The sequence below is a fragment of the Cavia porcellus genome, unplaced genomic scaffold (assembly GCF_034190915.1).
Source record: "Cavia porcellus strain 051 isolate PalLab524CR breed Dunkin Hartley unplaced genomic scaffold, mCavPor4.1 scaffold_9, whole genome shotgun sequence".
Lineage (NCBI taxonomy): Eukaryota > Metazoa > Chordata > Mammalia > Rodentia > Caviidae > Cavia > Cavia porcellus.
This window is the reverse complement of record NW_026947492.1, coordinates 13,560,598-13,577,584: the sequence shown is the minus strand read 5'-3', so window position 1 is coordinate 13,577,584 and position 16,987 is coordinate 13,560,598. Positions and strand designations below refer to the sequence as shown.

General features: G+C 42.8%; 1 protein-coding gene across 1 annotated transcript in view; it reads right to left on the bottom strand.

Annotated features, from left to right (window-relative positions):
• Positions 1 to 263: 263 nt before the first annotated feature.
• Sorl1 (sortilin related receptor 1) overlaps positions 264 to 16,987 on the bottom strand; it is a 149,336-nt gene continuing 132,612 nt past the window's right edge. Inside the window, exons 40-48 of the mRNA XM_003472756.5 lie at positions 16,821 to 16,917; positions 14,669 to 14,853; positions 14,042 to 14,161; positions 12,892 to 13,056; positions 11,269 to 11,443; positions 10,366 to 10,472; positions 7,864 to 8,056; positions 5,702 to 5,914; positions 264 to 4,363 (exon numbers count right to left, since the gene is read on the bottom strand). Coding sequence (XP_003472804.1) covers positions 4,296 to 4,363; positions 5,702 to 5,914; positions 7,864 to 8,056; positions 10,366 to 10,472; positions 11,269 to 11,443; positions 12,892 to 13,056; positions 14,042 to 14,161; positions 14,669 to 14,853; positions 16,821 to 16,917 — 1,323 coding nt within the window. The 3' untranslated portion in view covers positions 264 to 4,295. The remainder of the gene's footprint in view (positions 4,364 to 5,701; positions 5,915 to 7,863; positions 8,057 to 10,365; positions 10,473 to 11,268; positions 11,444 to 12,891; positions 13,057 to 14,041; positions 14,162 to 14,668; positions 14,854 to 16,820; positions 16,918 to 16,987) is intronic.

The window sequence follows — 16,987 nt, the reverse complement described above, 5'->3', positions numbered from 1 at the left end:
CAAAACTGTTCCAGGTTTTAATGTTCTTTCACCTACAAAATAAACATACTTCAAGTGACAAATCAGACCGTGTTTAGAGCCTGGGTTAACCATCATTACAGCTCTCCAAAGAACAACTCAACACACCCACAAAGTAGATTTTCTTTCTTCTTTTTTTTACCAGCACCGGGGATCGAACTCAGGACCACCTGCTTGCAAGGCAGGTGCTTATGCCGCTGAGCTAAATCCCTAGCCTCCCACAAAGTAGATTTTCAAACGGATGCTTTTTTTGACCCAGTTAAATTTTTATTCAGTGAAAAAAGTTGACATTGAGACAAAAATTATCTTAAAATTGTGCAACAATATAGTAAAATCTTCAGCAGAAATCAGTGACTTGGAAACTTACCAAGGCAACTGAAATTATAAATACCTAATTTCACTCTGGAAAGAAACAAATTTACAGTGTTTCACTTTAAATAAGAGCAGAACAGGCCTTTATTTTGCTGTAAATACTTTTGACTTTGCCTAAAGTTTCTAATAATTCTGAACAAGAGTCTTCCGATGAGAAGTGACATGGAATATCTGAGGATAATGCGCCATTTCTGCATTCATGCTTGTTCCATTTGCGCCATTACACATGAAACTAATACCATTCTTGGGTTATTACTTGGCTCTGATGATTTAATTCATAATATGGCTGCTCAATTAGTGGGCAGAAACATACGTACAACCTACCCTCCCTCAAGCCATGTTCAGCAGTGGTACTCCTTCTGAAAACGTGTTTCTTGTCCACGTCCCCAACAGTATGCATCTCTTGCTGGCTATTCCATATCTGAGTCTTGCATAGAAAGTAGTCTATATAAACTTAATGCACTAGCTTTTATTACACAAAAATTGTACCTGAAAGGCAGCACACATCCCATTTATGAAAAATAACCTAACAGGAATGTCAAAAAACAATCCCAGTACAAGTGAAGATTCTGCACAGTTTTCAAGTCAACTTCTACAATCCCTATGAGAATAGTATTCGGTTTGGCTTTGGAGCGCTTCACCGAGAGGCCTTCCAACTCTGCTAAAGCAAGAGAATTTCAGGAATTCATCGTGACTCCCTTAGTAGGAAGGAGGACAACTGAACTCCTTGGGGTGGGTCTTGGGCCTTTAAGGGAGGACTGGAGATACAACCTTTAGGATATAGTGACCACTAGGTGGGTGTCTGAAGGTGGGATCCTCCAAGGAAGAGTTAGGTGCTTATCTGCGAGGGGCTCACCATGCCCTTGGTCTCCCTAGCTCCCTGCCAAGTACCTATCGTGTAATGTGTAGTAAGCACAGCTTCATTTAGGGGTTACATGATGGGCAACAGGGAGCAGGCAGTGGTCCCTATCTGTCCCACAAATATCTCTTGTGAAACTTTCACTAGACGAAATACCAGGAGCCTTTCTTCCAAAAGTCCTAAGTTCCCACTAGGTATCCAGTGGTACAACTGTTTACCCAGCTTGTAAGGCTGTCAGTAGCTACTGGAACTGCTTATCTGTCTGGAAACAGATGTGCCCCATCTGGGTCCCTGGAGGAACTCTACTGTGTCATTTCATCTGCCTGGACCCGTGTCTCACAAAGTTCAAGGGTGTTCAACACCGAAAGGCACAAAATCAGCTTCCAGAGAAAACACAAGCACAGTCCCCCTGCCCACCAAATTTTAGTGGCCCAGTAGTAGGCTACAGAGATGTAGTCAATTTGTCAGCTAGAGCTGGGACAGAATAAAACTTTTGTCTGTATAGGGTAAGTTTCAGGGTGGCACCTACACAGTGCAAAAGCCCCTACCCTGCAAGCAACCAGGGGGTCCAAGCGGTCACAGTGGTCACAGTTACCTTCAAAGATTTCACACAGTATTTGTTTTATTTCACTTGCAACTGTCACTTCAACCTCTGGACTCTTGCAGGTGGCATAAGGAACATCAAAACCTTCACAAAACTATGTAGCAGGAAACAGGAGTGCGTGCTTTAAAAGTTCATAAAAATATACAATTTATACATAACTGCATCTATCTAGCTTAGTCGCAAGACCTTGGCTCTTCTGTTTATATAAAATACTCTAGCCCTAAAAGGCTGCTTGTTTTCAAACAGCACAGTGGCATCTTCCGAGGAGGGGTGATGGCCGGTCTGTACAGTACTGTGCACAAGCACCGTGAGGCACTGGAAACTAGAACTGGAGGCTCTGAATATCTCCCACTGCCAGCTGGAGATTTGTGCTGCGTCAAAAGACTTGCCCAGGGCATCACCAGATACGGTACCTTGGAGCCTTTCTATCAGCTTTTACAGATGCCACCAAAAAGCTGGCGACAGAAGAAAATATACTTTCTCGTGGTTCGGATAGACGACTGGCCTCCCCCCAGATTGCTAATCTTGCAGCTACATAGAGAGGTTATTAAAGCAGAGGTGAAAGAGCATAGGGTTTTGAACACAGCTCCAAGATGAGATAAAAGTGATATGAATTCCAGTCTGATGAAAGAAAAATTTAAAAAGGAAGAGGAAAGAGGAGAAAATAAGCCAGAAAATAAGTCATTTGTTCACATGAACTCCAGCCCTACTCATGTGATGTGCTAAATCACTGTAGGTCAAAATACTCCTCATCTAAAATACATATGCATAAATAAAAATTTTAAAAACTAAAACATTTAATTGGTTCTTTGTTTTCTAAACAATCCCTAGGTAGAATGAAACTACAGTACCACCCAAGAATGATATTTTTGGTTAAAATGTAAAAAGTATTTGTGGGAAGATAACAGACTATGGGGTGGGGGATGGACAAAGCTTGCATATATTATAAGGACACACACTTGGAGGCATAATTCTGGAAAATTCTCAGAGTTCACTGCATCTCAGCTGGGAAGAAATTCTGCACTGAGGATGTTCATACAGCACAAGTGACAACATGGATACCCACAATGCTAAGTCCAAAGGAGAAGCATCAGTCTGCAAAGGATTCCATACAACTTTCAAATCACCATAATTTGAATACAGGGATGGCACTGTAATACAGAGGTAAAAAGCACAGGTGGTTTTATGGTGAATACAGAAGGTCCAATGTTGCTGGGACTGTGGACTGAAAAAAGTGGCCAAATGCTTGGACCTCTATCTCCGGAAGTGTGGACAGCATTAGCTCTGAGATTGGGTGGGGATATGGCTGAGGGAGGTGGAAGGGAAGCAAAAGAGAAAGAGAAGGCACTGACCCAATTCAAAATGCCTGCATATAACGATGTGAATTTTTAAGTACAGTTCAGTGGCCACCTAGACCCAAATGTAAAACGTTACATTTGAGAGTATTTGGTGGTAGTGAAAACAAACAAAAAATTTCAAATGGAAAACATACATACTATATTTGCCAGCGTATTTCTCATGGCACAGATCTGAAATGCTCCTACAATCAGAGTAACTTTTTACAATGACAACGATCCCAGTGTATCAGAAAGCAGTGTTAGCATTTGGTAGCTTTCAAAGCCACACCTTGTATAGAGGCGTTTACAGTAAGATCGAGTCAATGAATAGAAGAGGAAGCTGTGGCTTGCAGGGCTTCCAAAGATGCAGCTCTGTTTAACTGAAATCTAGCCATAGCGCAGAGCTTTCTTCTGCCAAAGACTGTTAAATGACACACAAGTGGATAAAATGGGTTGCTTTTGGAATGGCAACAGAATACTTCTGTTCCTTCTCCCCCAACCCTATGGGCCAGGGGATCATAACATACATGGTGCCAGATGACCACAAAAGGTTGGCCTAAATTAAAAAGAAAAAACAAAAAGGCTGGCCTTATACAGAGTCCCAATAAATTAATAAAAGATCATAAAAGAACCTTTCCCCAAACATTTCATGTAAACTAAATCCAAACAAAATTTAAAATTTGAACACGCTTTCAAGGAGAAGGGATTCTACCCATCACTCTCTCTTGAAGTTTTTATTAAATACATTTCTGTGTCTTAGAAAAATAAAAAGAATGGCCAATTTACTGAACCAAAATTATCTCACAGACTTAAAAGCATGCCCAGCAAGCATAGCCCTGTAAGACTACATTAACGTCAAATCAAAGCAATTTGGTTACTAAACTCAACCCGGTTTGAAGTTCACAGTTGATTATTACAAAGTTTATTTATTCCTTTCTTTCCTCTTTTTTTTTTTTTTTGTTTCTTTTTGTTTTGTTTTATTTTTGTCTTTGGCCATATAAAAATAACATATTGCAACTCAAAGTGCATCTTTTAAAATAAACCATCAACTATCTTTATCAAATAAAATATTTACACCATTTGGTTTCTAGTGAGGAAAGCTCTTTCAGGCTATCACCATGGGGACATCATCTGAAAATCCAGTTATCATAGGCGCATCTTCATCATCTTCACCTAGAAACAAAGAGACAGGACTACATGAATTCCAGCACCCCAGCCCACAGCATGACCCACCACAGCTCTCAGCTAAACCCTACCACTGCCAGCCGGACACAGTGATCAGTCCCGAAAGTCAGCTCAGCTTCCTCTGTCACTCTTGGGCCATCTTCTTTGCCATCAATAGGTTGGCAAACTTATTTTAAAGGTAGCTTAAACTTAGCAAAATCAAGCAAATAAAACTTACAGGAAAAAAGACCTCATTATAGACCCAGAAGTCAAATGGGTGATTTGGTTCCCCAGTTTGAGACATCCACGCCCTGAGTGAGTTCAATGAACTTCATTGTTTACTTTCTCCTTTGAACTTGAACTCAAACTGCTTTGAAGAAAAGGATCTTAGAGGGTATAAAAATTTGAGGGCTATCTTCCCAGACTAGTCACTGTTCCTCTGCTCCCTCTGTATAATCCTGTGGAACTGCTGATCTGCTAGTGCTTGTCACACAGTGCTGCAGGAGGGCAACTGTTTTGTCCCCAGCAGGCGGAAGCAAATCCACCACCCCATTCATGTCAGGCAACTCAGGTTACCTGGTGATTAAACAAGAAGAAAAAGCCGGGCTAACGTCACAGGATCAGGGAGTGGGGATACATAAATGTCTTCATAAACGGGAAAACACTAATTAGAAGTAGCTCACAGAAAAGGTAAACAACCAGACTCACACTCGGCAGTTTGAGTTTAGGGAAGCCTTTACCACAGCCACTACATTATATTATGTGGTCTCCTAGCTCGGTGTTTAGGAATTGCAGTGTGCAAAGCTTTCTAAAAGGGATAAAAAGATTTCCTTCTTCCTCCCACACTATGTGTGATGAACACATAGAGGCAGATGATTGGCTGGTGAGACTGTGCTAGCAACTGGAGAGAGAAAGAGCCAGTTGGAAGGGCTTCTTCTCAAAGAAACCAGTGAGGACAGCATTATTTTTTATCTTGACTAGATCTCCTGCGATGTCAGACTTCCACATCTGTAAAGGTGAGACAACAGTTAGGTGGACACTGCTGAGGATTTTCTGCTAATTTGGGGGTCTCCAAAACTCAGGGCCTGTCCACCTTGCCTGGAGGAGTTACAAGACCTCCTCGCAGGTCTTCCCTGTTTCTAGCCAAAGCCACACCACTGAAGTCAATGTCGTATTTTGATTTAGGAAGAAGTTAAAAGCCAGCTGGTTTATCTTATGCAGGGATTCACTACTTAAGGAATATCTTCTCTCATATCAAAAGGCGGGCTGAAGGCAAATCCTTCCTAAGCAGGTCATCGCTTTGCGGGGTCCACCCTGAGAGGAACAGCCACTGCCCTGCCCACTTACCCAGGTCATCCCCTGAGGAGAAGATGGCCGAGCCCAGCCTAGAGCTGTAGTGGCTGTTGGCAAAAGCAGTAAAGCTGTTTTGCAGCCGCCGGTGCTTAGTGTACAGGATGGCGAACCCTACCCCCAGGCTCAGCAGGATCAGGAACAAGATGGGAACCACCACCGCGGCAACGTCAGTGGACCTGGAAGCCTGCACTGCTGCTGCATCTCCACCTGCCGAGGCAAGATCCCCCTCAGTGAGCCTCCTCCCTGAAGACAGGAGAACGGACCAGGCAATCCACAAGGTCCCACCCACCAAAAGAGCTGCGAGTTCGAAACAGCTACCAAAACTGCAGATGCCTGAACATTTTCTGACTACTTGCTATGAGCTGCTAGACGGTGGGCCTTGTGCATGCAAATACGGTAATTACATTAGCCTCCTAATCACTGCCTTGTTGGTTATTTAGATAATCTCTTGGAAGGGAGACCTTTGTTGGGGTATCAACATTGATTTCATTAGCATTATTACTTAAGACCACTTGCTTGCCTTACATAAGAGGATGTGAAATCAGACCACTAATTAACGAGATTGCAATTATTTCCCCCTACTTGGCACCAAAGTCACTCTGAACTGCAATTACCTGAAGCTCCATTAAGTGACACAAACGAGATTCCTTTACTACAATAGTGCCTTAACAGCTCATGAAGTTTTACGAGATTTTTTACTTAAGTAAAAAACAGAGAAACAACCTTTCCGTATACATTTATCATTTTTAAAGCTCTCTGAAAAGCCATTTAGGTGTTTATAACCTAACAAAGATGCTCCTTCCCATGGCCTTAAACCAATGCAGGCTTTGTGATGAGTTACTCATCACTGGCACTGGGGTCAAAGTCACCCCCCACCTTGTACCCTGCTGGGGTGGGGGCCATCCCTTTGAAAGGGGATAGACTCTTCATATTCAAACTCCTGAGGCAAGTCTGAACTTCAGAAAGAAAAATGGAGCTTAGGAATCAGGTTGTAGCAAAAGTAGCAGTGTGAATTTTTGTCCATCTAAGTCTCTATGTGCAAACACAGCTACCCAGGGATTCATCCTAATGAAGTGCTCACAAAGATGGACCAGTGTTGCAAGCCTAATCTACCAATTCAATGTTCACCTGTTTTACATTAGCTCATTCATTGTTTCATGGCTGAAAAGAAAAATTTCTGGCAGAATCTTATTTAATGATCGCAGTCTATCCCAAGTGTGTAGCAGTAAATGGAAGGTGAAGTGTGCACTTGGCTGGAGCAGGGCGGAGATGACAGTGAACTCCCCACCAGCTCCACATCCTAAAGGCAGCTGGCAGAGGTCCTCACAATGGGTTTTCACTAAGAGTATTTCAAAGGTTTGCTGGCTTGTTTTGCTTAAAACAGAATGCTATAAAGGAAGGAATCACTAAATTAATAAGAGATATGTTGTTATAGGTTTTTTTAAAAATCTTTTTGGAGCCTCCAGTATGCATGATTCTCCAAGGGAAAGTAGAAGACAATGTTTTCTTCTTTTGGGAGGATAGTATTCTGCAAGATCACAACCCAGGAAGCATTATGTGATAAACATTTAACAACTCTAACACATGGTTTTGGTTTGAGCCTTTCTGGCTAGGAGTAAATGTAATTAACTAGGCCAGTGGCAAAACATCTCTGGAAAATCTGGTCAAGTTGCTATAAGATAAGCAGACTTTCTATGTAGACCACTAGTGTGGTCCAGCTGATGCCTAGGATTGACCTAAGACAGGGATCCTAGGCCAAATTCACATCTGGATTTGCCACTGACAGCCAAATTGATGGGAAGGGCTACACAGTCAGCTACTCCACAGTGAGGAGAAATGCTACTGGGGGTGCTGAGAAATCTAGAAGCAAACAATAAAACCTCTTGTTAACCTAGCATTTCTCATGCAGAACTTCCTTTTGAGACAGAACCCTTCCTTTCTTGCTCTTTATATTCATGGTCACCTTGTAAACTTGGCTCTTCATGCTATGCTTGGCTCAAGAAGTACTTATTTGTACCAGATGCAACCAATAAATAAGTGCTTTTCTTCTGCTGACAACAGATTTTAGTCATGCTTTAGGAAGACACATGTTCATCAGGCCACACTATATCTCTTCTATTCCCCCAGATGGAGGACAAAAGGTGACAGTGACTTACCAGATCCCAGCTCATCATACAGCAGGACAGCAGGCTCCCCGCAGATCTGGCTGCCAAAAAGGCATTGTGCTTGGACAGTGAATGTGTAATTATGGCCCATCTTCAGGTTGGAAATTTTAAAGAAATTGTCAGTAGTATTCCCAAGGTAAGCAGTGATATTCATGGCACTGTCAAACATGTGGATCTCGTAGCCCTGAAACACACACACAGGAGCCTGCTCAGCAAGTCTGTCACTGGTTCCAACCAAACATGAGCCTCTTCCTGCAGACATCTACAGGGGCTAAAGCACCTTGGGTTTCTCATTAGTTCTTGTCATATGACCACGGCGATACTGGATGCAGACCTAGAAAAGGGGAATGCTTCTCATCCCAGTGTCTCAAAACTGCTGTGCCTACTTAGGAGCTGTAGTGTGGAAGCGGAAGTGTAGCCTCAAGGAAAGCCACTTCAACAAATGCATGCCAAAAGTCTCGCTCTGCTGTCTCTCCTCTCAAGCAATATTAAATGCTGCCAAGAACCTAACCATCTCCACCTCAGCTTGCAGTATAGAATTTGACCAGTAATAAATCCTGGCCATGATGGCTTTTGACAATGGGTTAAGATGAGGGAACTGGCAGTTACAAGAGATAGCCGGTTTCTCCTAGAAGAATATGTAAGAAGATTATCGTCACCTTGCCTCCTAGCTCTTCCTAAGATGACCCTCAACCCTGAACATCTTGGCCTTGATGTAAGAGGGATTTTATCAAGCTCAGGGATCTACTCACCACAGGATAGGATGAAATAATATTCTCAGACTCAGAGAGAGTCCTGGACTCCTATGTTGGCAAAAGTCATCCTGTGACATTCCTGACCCAGCCTGCTGGCTGGGATGAAGTTGACCAGTGAATTTGTTAGCTTATCTCCATGCATTTGAGTGTCAAAGCTACCAACACTCAGTTCAGGTGCCACCCTCTTCCCCTAAATAAAGACTGCATTCTTTGTCTCTATCTACCTACTAGTTTCATTCATAAACATGGTCTCTTGGTCCCCATCCCCTGACCTCTTTATTTTTTGAATCAGGTGGGATGAGCATCTGTGTCTATGCCAGAACCTTCCATGAGGAGTGCATGTTCACCTATAACCCCAACCTACAAGCTGGGCTTCCAATGTCTATGAAGGATCTCATAATGGCAACCAGCTGCTAGACTGGGCTTTGCAACACCTGCTTGGCATCTTATTTCCATATTCTGTTTTTCACAAACTGGCAATTATTATTCACCACCTAATAGATATTCAGTGTAGAACATTTGTGAAATACAGAAAGGTATAAAGATGCTACATTACACACCCAAACGTCAACCACCTATCTTTCAGTAGTTCTCTCTTGCTGTTTTTTATTGTCATAATTAGTACATATGAGTCTTCTACGTGTATTGTTTCTTTAGAGTAAAATCTTAGAATTACTGGATCAAGAAGTATAAATACATTCAAGGTTTCTGATTTGTACTAACCACAAACCCTTTCCAAAGGGTGATCCAATTTATATTCTGAGAGTACTAAGCTCTCCAACTACTAGGCACACTGATAAAGGTCCTCCCCAAGATCTTTTCCAGGGTAGTGCACAAAAGTCACATCTTACCTAGTAAGGCAGAACCTTTCTCCTTTAGATCACCACTGCTGGAGATGTTTACTTATATGTTCTTCAAAATCAGATACTTCTGCTTTGAATTGACTTGAAAGCATTCTTTTTATTTAAGGATATCAACCATGTAGATGTCACAGTTATGAGAGTTGTGTGTATTCTCCAGAGTGGCATGGCTTTTCAAATTTGAGCTGAGCTTTGATTCTGGCATCGCCCTGTGTTTATAGAAGACCCTGGGGCTCTGCCATGAAGCCATAGCAGAGTTATCATGGCTTAACTATGTTTATGCTCTGCCATCAATGGAACAAGCCCAGCTCCATTCAGGAACGTGTCCACCATTGGGTGGCAAACCTCTCAGGTCTCTCTCTGCCTTCCCCAGCTCCTTTGTGAATGCAGTGTTGGCTTACAACAGCAATATGACACAAAACAACGGTGTTCATTAGGCAGCAGAGAACCTTTGGGTTCTTCTGCTCTCTCTAAGAGTTGCTCTAGGAAGAAAGGGATGAGAATGTAGCTCAGCCCCCAGCGGTGTGGGCAGTCAGAGGGCCTGGGAAAGGTGGGATCTTGGTTTGGATGCTAAGCCGCTGCCCAGCTCCAGGAAGCACAGGAGTATTCCAGCCCATGTCCCTTTCCACCAGGGAAGAAAGTGCAGGACTGAAAAGTGCTTAGTGCAGAGATTCTCATCTTTAATGGGCAGAATAAACATTTCCCTAATTAGCAATCACACAGAAAGTACTGCTTTAATTCTCCACTTTACTTCCATGCCCTGCCCTTTCTTCTTCTTCTTTTTTTACACCATCTTTGCCAGCATGCTGTTAATAAGCTCATCTCTGAAATAGCATTTCAATTAGATTTCCAGAGTCATTGACAATGGGGGAACTTACCCTGCTCTCATTAAAATGCTTCTCCTTTAAAGCAAGACTTTTCCAAAACAGAAGAACATGGTCATTTTCCGTTATGATTTTTAAGGCATCAGGTGCTGATAAGGAGACTGAAAACCAAAGATGAGCCAGAGAGCAGTTAGTGGCCACACAGCGGAAGAAGTGAAACATGCTGCTTAGGGTGGACGCTACGAGCGCACGGTAGGTATCTTTCCATTGGCATCCACTGTAGCCAAGAACCGTGACCAGTGTGTAATTTACTAAGAGCCCTCGGACCCAAGGATGGGCAAAAACAAATGAGTCAAGAGAATGGCAAGAAAGGAATGGGATACAGTAAGGAGTCTGTGTGAACCCAGGGCTGGAATAGTACCAACGTATGACCCAGGCCTACGGGTCACACTCCCAGCCTAACAATAGCTGGAACGCCTCACACTGCCTGCTGCTGTCCAAATCACTGAGTTCTCATTCCCATAGTGAACCTGACACCGAATACCCTTTAATCTGCAGCCCAGTTATCGGTCTCCCTTGATTTCGACATGACAGATCGCCACTACGAAGTCCTGTGCCTTAATCTAGGGCTTCAGATGCCGTGCCTCGCCTTGGTGCTAGATATTACTTATATTTTTAACTCTTGGGCAGTCCTCCTCTCTTCTCCCTAGTGATATCAAAATAGCCTAGGGGAAAGAATTAGAAAGAGAGCCACTCCCCAGTCCCCCGTGCCTTGGCCACTTCACTGCAGCCTGGTTATGGGACCCCTGCTCCCTGTGCTTCTCTGGCAGTTTGGAGACACAAGGGCGGCTTGGGCACATCCCAGGCAGCTCCTGATGGAAACTCTCTGTCTAGAAGTCCAGCAGCACTGTAAGTGCTCAGCTGTGCGAGAAGGGCCCTGTGCTCTCTCCTGCTCACCTGTAGTAATTTTTATGCTGGAATCTTTGCTCATGTTCCCAAGTTGGACAATGACATGATATTTCCCTCCCGGCTCCAACTTGCTGATGGTATACTCCACAGTACTGTTGCGGGATTTTACTTTGTAGCTTCTGTCGGTCTTTCTAATCAGATCTTTAACTGCAATTGCATAAAACTGGGATCAAAAAAAAAATAGAATATCTGAGTCGTAATCAGAAACCTGGCATGCTTTACTGTTCATAGTTCAAAGGCAGACAGTGTAACACAAATACAGTCCCCCTTCTACATCTCCGGGAGACTGATTCCAGGAGCCCTGCGGATACCAAATCCCTGACATAAAACGGTGTAGTAATACCAGATAACACAGCCATTTCTCCTGTATACTTTAAATCATCTTTAGGCTAACAAGAACAGCTAATACAATGCAAATGCTACATAAATAGTTGTAGTACTGTATTCTTGAGGGAATAATGACAAGAAAAATATTATTACATGTTCAATATAAACACAATTCCTTTTTCAAATATTTTCAATCTGCAATTGGTTGAATCTGTAGATCCAGGAGCCAGGTACATGACAACAGCTGAGACCCTGAACCACAATATTTGGTAATATTCCAAAAATCTGATCCCATTCTTCAGAAAGCCTTTGGGTTAAACAGGGCCAGCCTTATAACAAGTACGGTACACATGTGAGAGGACTATCCAGAATTCACTCAGAATTATCAACTAGACTCAAAAAAGAAAAAAGAAAAAACCTCTAATGTAACTTGCATTTATTGTGGTATCAGAAGTGAGGTTGGAGCAAGAAAAACATTCAAATCTAGTGCTCGGCCTCTGTATTGCATCCTTGAAACAGTTGACAGACACTGTCAATGGAGAGACAATGAACAAAAGTGTCCCTAGCTCTAGAGGACACTCTATAGAATGTCCGCAGGCTGCTTCTTACACAGTGTGTGACTGGGGAAAATACTAGAACGAGAAACTCCTTCATAGAAGAGGCTTTGCGTTAGTCTTCATAACCAAGCACCTTTTACCAACTACCCCCAGGATGGAGGGCAGAAGAGGGGGAACAGAGGTAAAAGCAGCCCATAATAAGAAAACTGAAAGCCCTTTTCCAAGATGAATGTCTCTTCTTTTACCAGGTCCAGCAAACATTCTGAAAAGGTTCAGATAGTAAATTTTTTAGGTTTTAAGGGCCAGATGGTCCCTACCAAAACTATTAAACTCTGCTGTTTATAGCACAGAAACAGATACAGATCACCTATAAACAAATGGGCATGGCTTGGTTGGAATAAATCTTTTATTTAGGGAAAAAATTTTAGCCAGATTTGGTCTACAGGTATTTGTTTGATGGCCTCTGTTTCAGAGGTTAAGGTGTAGGATTAAGCATGAAAGAAGGAAGGAGAAACCAACACAACAGCTGGATATGGCCAAAGAGTACCACCTAAAAGCAAAAGGGTACCTACAAAGGACCTATGTTTTTATGGATAGAAATGGGAGAGACTGCTGAGCTGTCAAATTAGGCCTGTACTTCCTGCTCCATTACGGGGCCACCTTCCGATCCATGTCACCCTAGGCATGCTAAGAATAAGCAAGCCGCCCAAATGCCCAGCCTGCTCACCAGATCCTGGTCAGGAGAGTCATACGGAGATTCCCATTTGATGACAGCTGAGGTCTTGCCTGTGTGAACCGCGTGCAGGTGACGGGGAGGAAGCCTGCTGTCTGGGATCATCTTCACAACAACGTAGTCCGAGGACGGCCCTTGGTAAGGAACCAACACCCGGACCTAGGGCCCAAGCATATGCACAGGGGAAAAAAGACACAGAGGGTAATGCAATCTTCACTGAACTGTTTTTCAACAAAATAGTGAGCCATGTAACAATTAAACCTCAACTAGTATTGAACATACAAAATAGTTCCCTCCATCCCACACCACTGCTAACAGATTTCTGCACTTCCTTCCACAATGTCCTAGGCAGGGGCGGAGGATATAGCTCATTATTATAACTCATATTATCTTACATGTGCGAAGCCCTGGGCTCAATCCCCAGTGCTACAAAAAAGATGCCCCTAAAATGTCCAAGGCATATACAAGAACAGATATGTTTATGGATATAAATTCATTTTTATATGCAAGTGTAAAAAAATATATATATATATTGTTGGAACAATAATCCAACAACCCAGGAGACCTGCATAAAAAAATATATATATATACATATAAAGATTAATGCATAGAAAACTATATGGCAGCCTGTTGTTCTTAATTTTATACAAATGAGAAAACACTACACATATTATGTTCTTCACTTCTTATACTTAATGATACAGTTTAAAGATTTTTGCATTTCAGTATATGCAAAGTCATATTTCTTTTGGACGGCTGTTTCCATTCCATGAACATGCCATAACATTTTTAATCACTCCATTTTTGAGGGACATTTAAATTATTTCAAGTCTTCTGCTATCTCTAAGTAATAATGGACCACACGTCTTTTGCCATATATCTTGGTAAACATGTAAAACTACATAGTGGAATATAACAAACACTTTGGATTTGTCTGTATCTGTCACCAATCCTCCATGGTGGACTGCAGTTAACTAAGTTCCTATAATGCTTATGACAAAGAAGAGATTTCTTCCCACACACACTGACCACCAGAATCCAGGTGTCCAATTCCCCAAGCCCAGGATTGAGCTCAGGAGCCCAAGACTCAAGAGAGCTCTTACAAAGCAAAAACTTACCTTACCTCACCAGTACAGAAACTTACCAGAAACAAATACTGCTCATCTTTACTGACAATGACTGTCTTGTTGTGGAGTGAAGTAGTCACACTCTTTGGGTTTCGATAAAGGTCAAGAAAGGATGTGGCATAGAAAATCCCATAAACCTGGCAAAAGAGAGGAATGCAAAAGGGTATCAGCCCACGGGTCAGTGACCTCATTTTCTTGAAATCCCTAATTTAATTGAACGCCATTGCCAGATGTCACTCAATGGAAACAGTCTCCCAGAAATATCACACTGAGTCCTCATCTACTTTATCCACCAGATCTGCCACCAGGCGGCTTCTGGCTCTTCCTCAGAGTTAAAACGAACTTGAAGGGTAAATGTTTCAAACATTCTCAGGACATCAAAGTAGTCACTACAGTGCAACTAAAGATGTTCATGAAAGAAGACTTCAAAACTGCCGCAGAACACAGCAAGAATGCCAGACCCGAGACATCAGGTGTCTCCGGCAGGTCATTCAGCTCTGACAGAGAAGGTGGCTTGTGTTTGGGGTGAGCGGGGAAGACACAGCAGCAGAGAACAAAGCCCTGTAGCTGCCCCGTGGCTCAGCACAGAGCTGTGGGGGACTGACTTCATGCGCGCTCAGCGACAGTCACTGTGACCCACTCACCACATTCCTGGGGCCAGTCCAAGTGCATTCCACCGCAGTCTGGTTGATAGCCTTGGCTTTGAGGCTAGGAGCTAGTGGGCGAACTCCACGGGTCACAACATGCTCAAATGCCAGAGGACTATCCCCCAAATCAGTCTTGGCCCAGGCAGAAATCTCATAGGATGTATGAGCTGTCAGATTGTCAACTGTGAAAACAAGGACAAGGGTCACCAGGAGGAAGTTGGGGTGAATGAAGCATTTGTGTCATTATCTCATCTAAAAAAAAAAAATAATCACTAAATCTGAGTCCTACGTGCTGTAGGACTTCATCAATTTACAAGTTTATTTAACATTTATTTACTGATGACTTAATACATGCAGCATGTCTCATGGGCACTGGGTAACTTTTCTTAAAGCTGACCATCTAGGGCTAAAATTCACCCAGTCCTCCTGGGCAGCCATTTGGCCTTGTGTTGTAAGAGCCTTGAAAAAATCACACCCTTCCTGCCCATCCATCCTATGAAATCAGAGAGGGACTCAAAAATCCGGGGACAAAGTCTTGCATTTCAGTGTCTATTAGAGTAGAAGAGCACTGTTATGGCCTGGTTGTCTGGCAACAGGGTGATAATTGAACCATGAATCTTCTGCTAACTACTATACAGCCACTAAAACTTGCTTCAAAGAATATTTAATGACACAGGAAAATGCTCACAATTTTATAGTAAGTGAAAAGGCGAAGAAACAACACTATTCAAACTATTCTCACTTTGTAAAAAAAAAATATATATATATACATATAAAGATTAATGCATAGAAAACTATATGGCAGATATCTGAAATGCAAAAGTGAAACCATAGAGAAATTTAATATTTACTATATGTTTTTGTCTTCTAAATTTTCTGAAAAATGTATGTACTTCTTTTTTAACTGAGGGATCAAATTAAAAGAAGCATGAACAGAGTAGAGGATATGTCAAAAGACACACCTGGGAATCAGTAGGATTCAGGGAGGGTCTCAAGGCCTTTGCTCTGTGGCTGTACATTCTTAGTAAAGACTTTCCAAGCACTGTTTCCTTGTTTGTAAGATGGAGAGATATAACAGCACTTTCAGCCACTGCCTGTTACAGGGATTAAAAAAGACACTGCTCACAGTGTCTGGCATGATGCCGAACACGAAGCCTGTCCCCCACAGACCTCAGGCAACAGCCGGTGAGCCTCTGCCAATCGTACTGCTATGACGGTGAGGCACTGGAATGGCAGCTTTTAGAACTGGAAGATTCGGTTCCAATTGTGGCACTGCCACCTCCAGAGGGAACCACCTATCCTCCAAACCTGGGTTTTGCCTCTGTAGGATAAGCAGCGCTCCTGGAATTACAGGATTATTAGAGCTATGTAGAACAATAATCCAACAACCCAGGAGACCTGCATACATGACTGCTCACAGCAAGTGCTCAATGGTCTTTCTCCCTCATGTGACCTCAAAAGGCAAATTACTGAGCCTAGCAGAACTTCAGTTTCAAAATTATAATACAATAATAAAGTAGAAGATTTGTAGCTTCTATTTCATAAGGAACGAATGAAAATACGATGGAAATAATTCACAAACAGTCTGGAAGAAGATGAAAGCAGGAAATTCTCATGCTATCCTTAACATTCAGAATAGGGATTGAAAGTTTTATCTTAGAAATAAATTAAACTCTGTCTGTGAGCCCACTTTCTGACAGATGATCTGAGGCTCTTCTCTTGCACCAATGACAGAGCAGTTAGATCACTTCCTTCCCCATTTGTTCGGTTCATTTATTCCATCAACAAACACTGAAGCCCAGCCACATACCAGGCTTTGTGTTACTTATTAGCATGGGGAAATAAACTGGACTAGAAAAGAACTATGTTTAAATCTAGGAACTTTTCCTTGGCACAGAAATCATCTGGAAGAGTCAAACTGACCTCTCTCCAGTTCCTCCTCTGTGATCTCCAACTCCCATGAATGTAGGGGGGAGTTTACAGAGGCAGTAAAGTGAAGGTTTTCTTACCAAGCCAGGAGGTCACTGATCGTGTCCTCAACGGACAAGAACCTGTCCACCTCCACGAAAGATGCTCCCTCTCCCAGATACCCCCAAAACAAGCTCTGCTGCCAGGAGACCGCTGAGCCACCGACTACCTCAGGTGCTACCTTTGTGTGACAGTGGGCTCCCTCGGAAGCTCAAGGTCCTCTTCTCTTGTTTGTGGGCGTCAAACGCCCAGAACAGGTTCACCACATAGCCATTCACCTGTCAAGAACCAGGAAGCACGTGACAGAGCAGCTGATACAGTCAGAGGGCATGCCACATGCAACGGCAG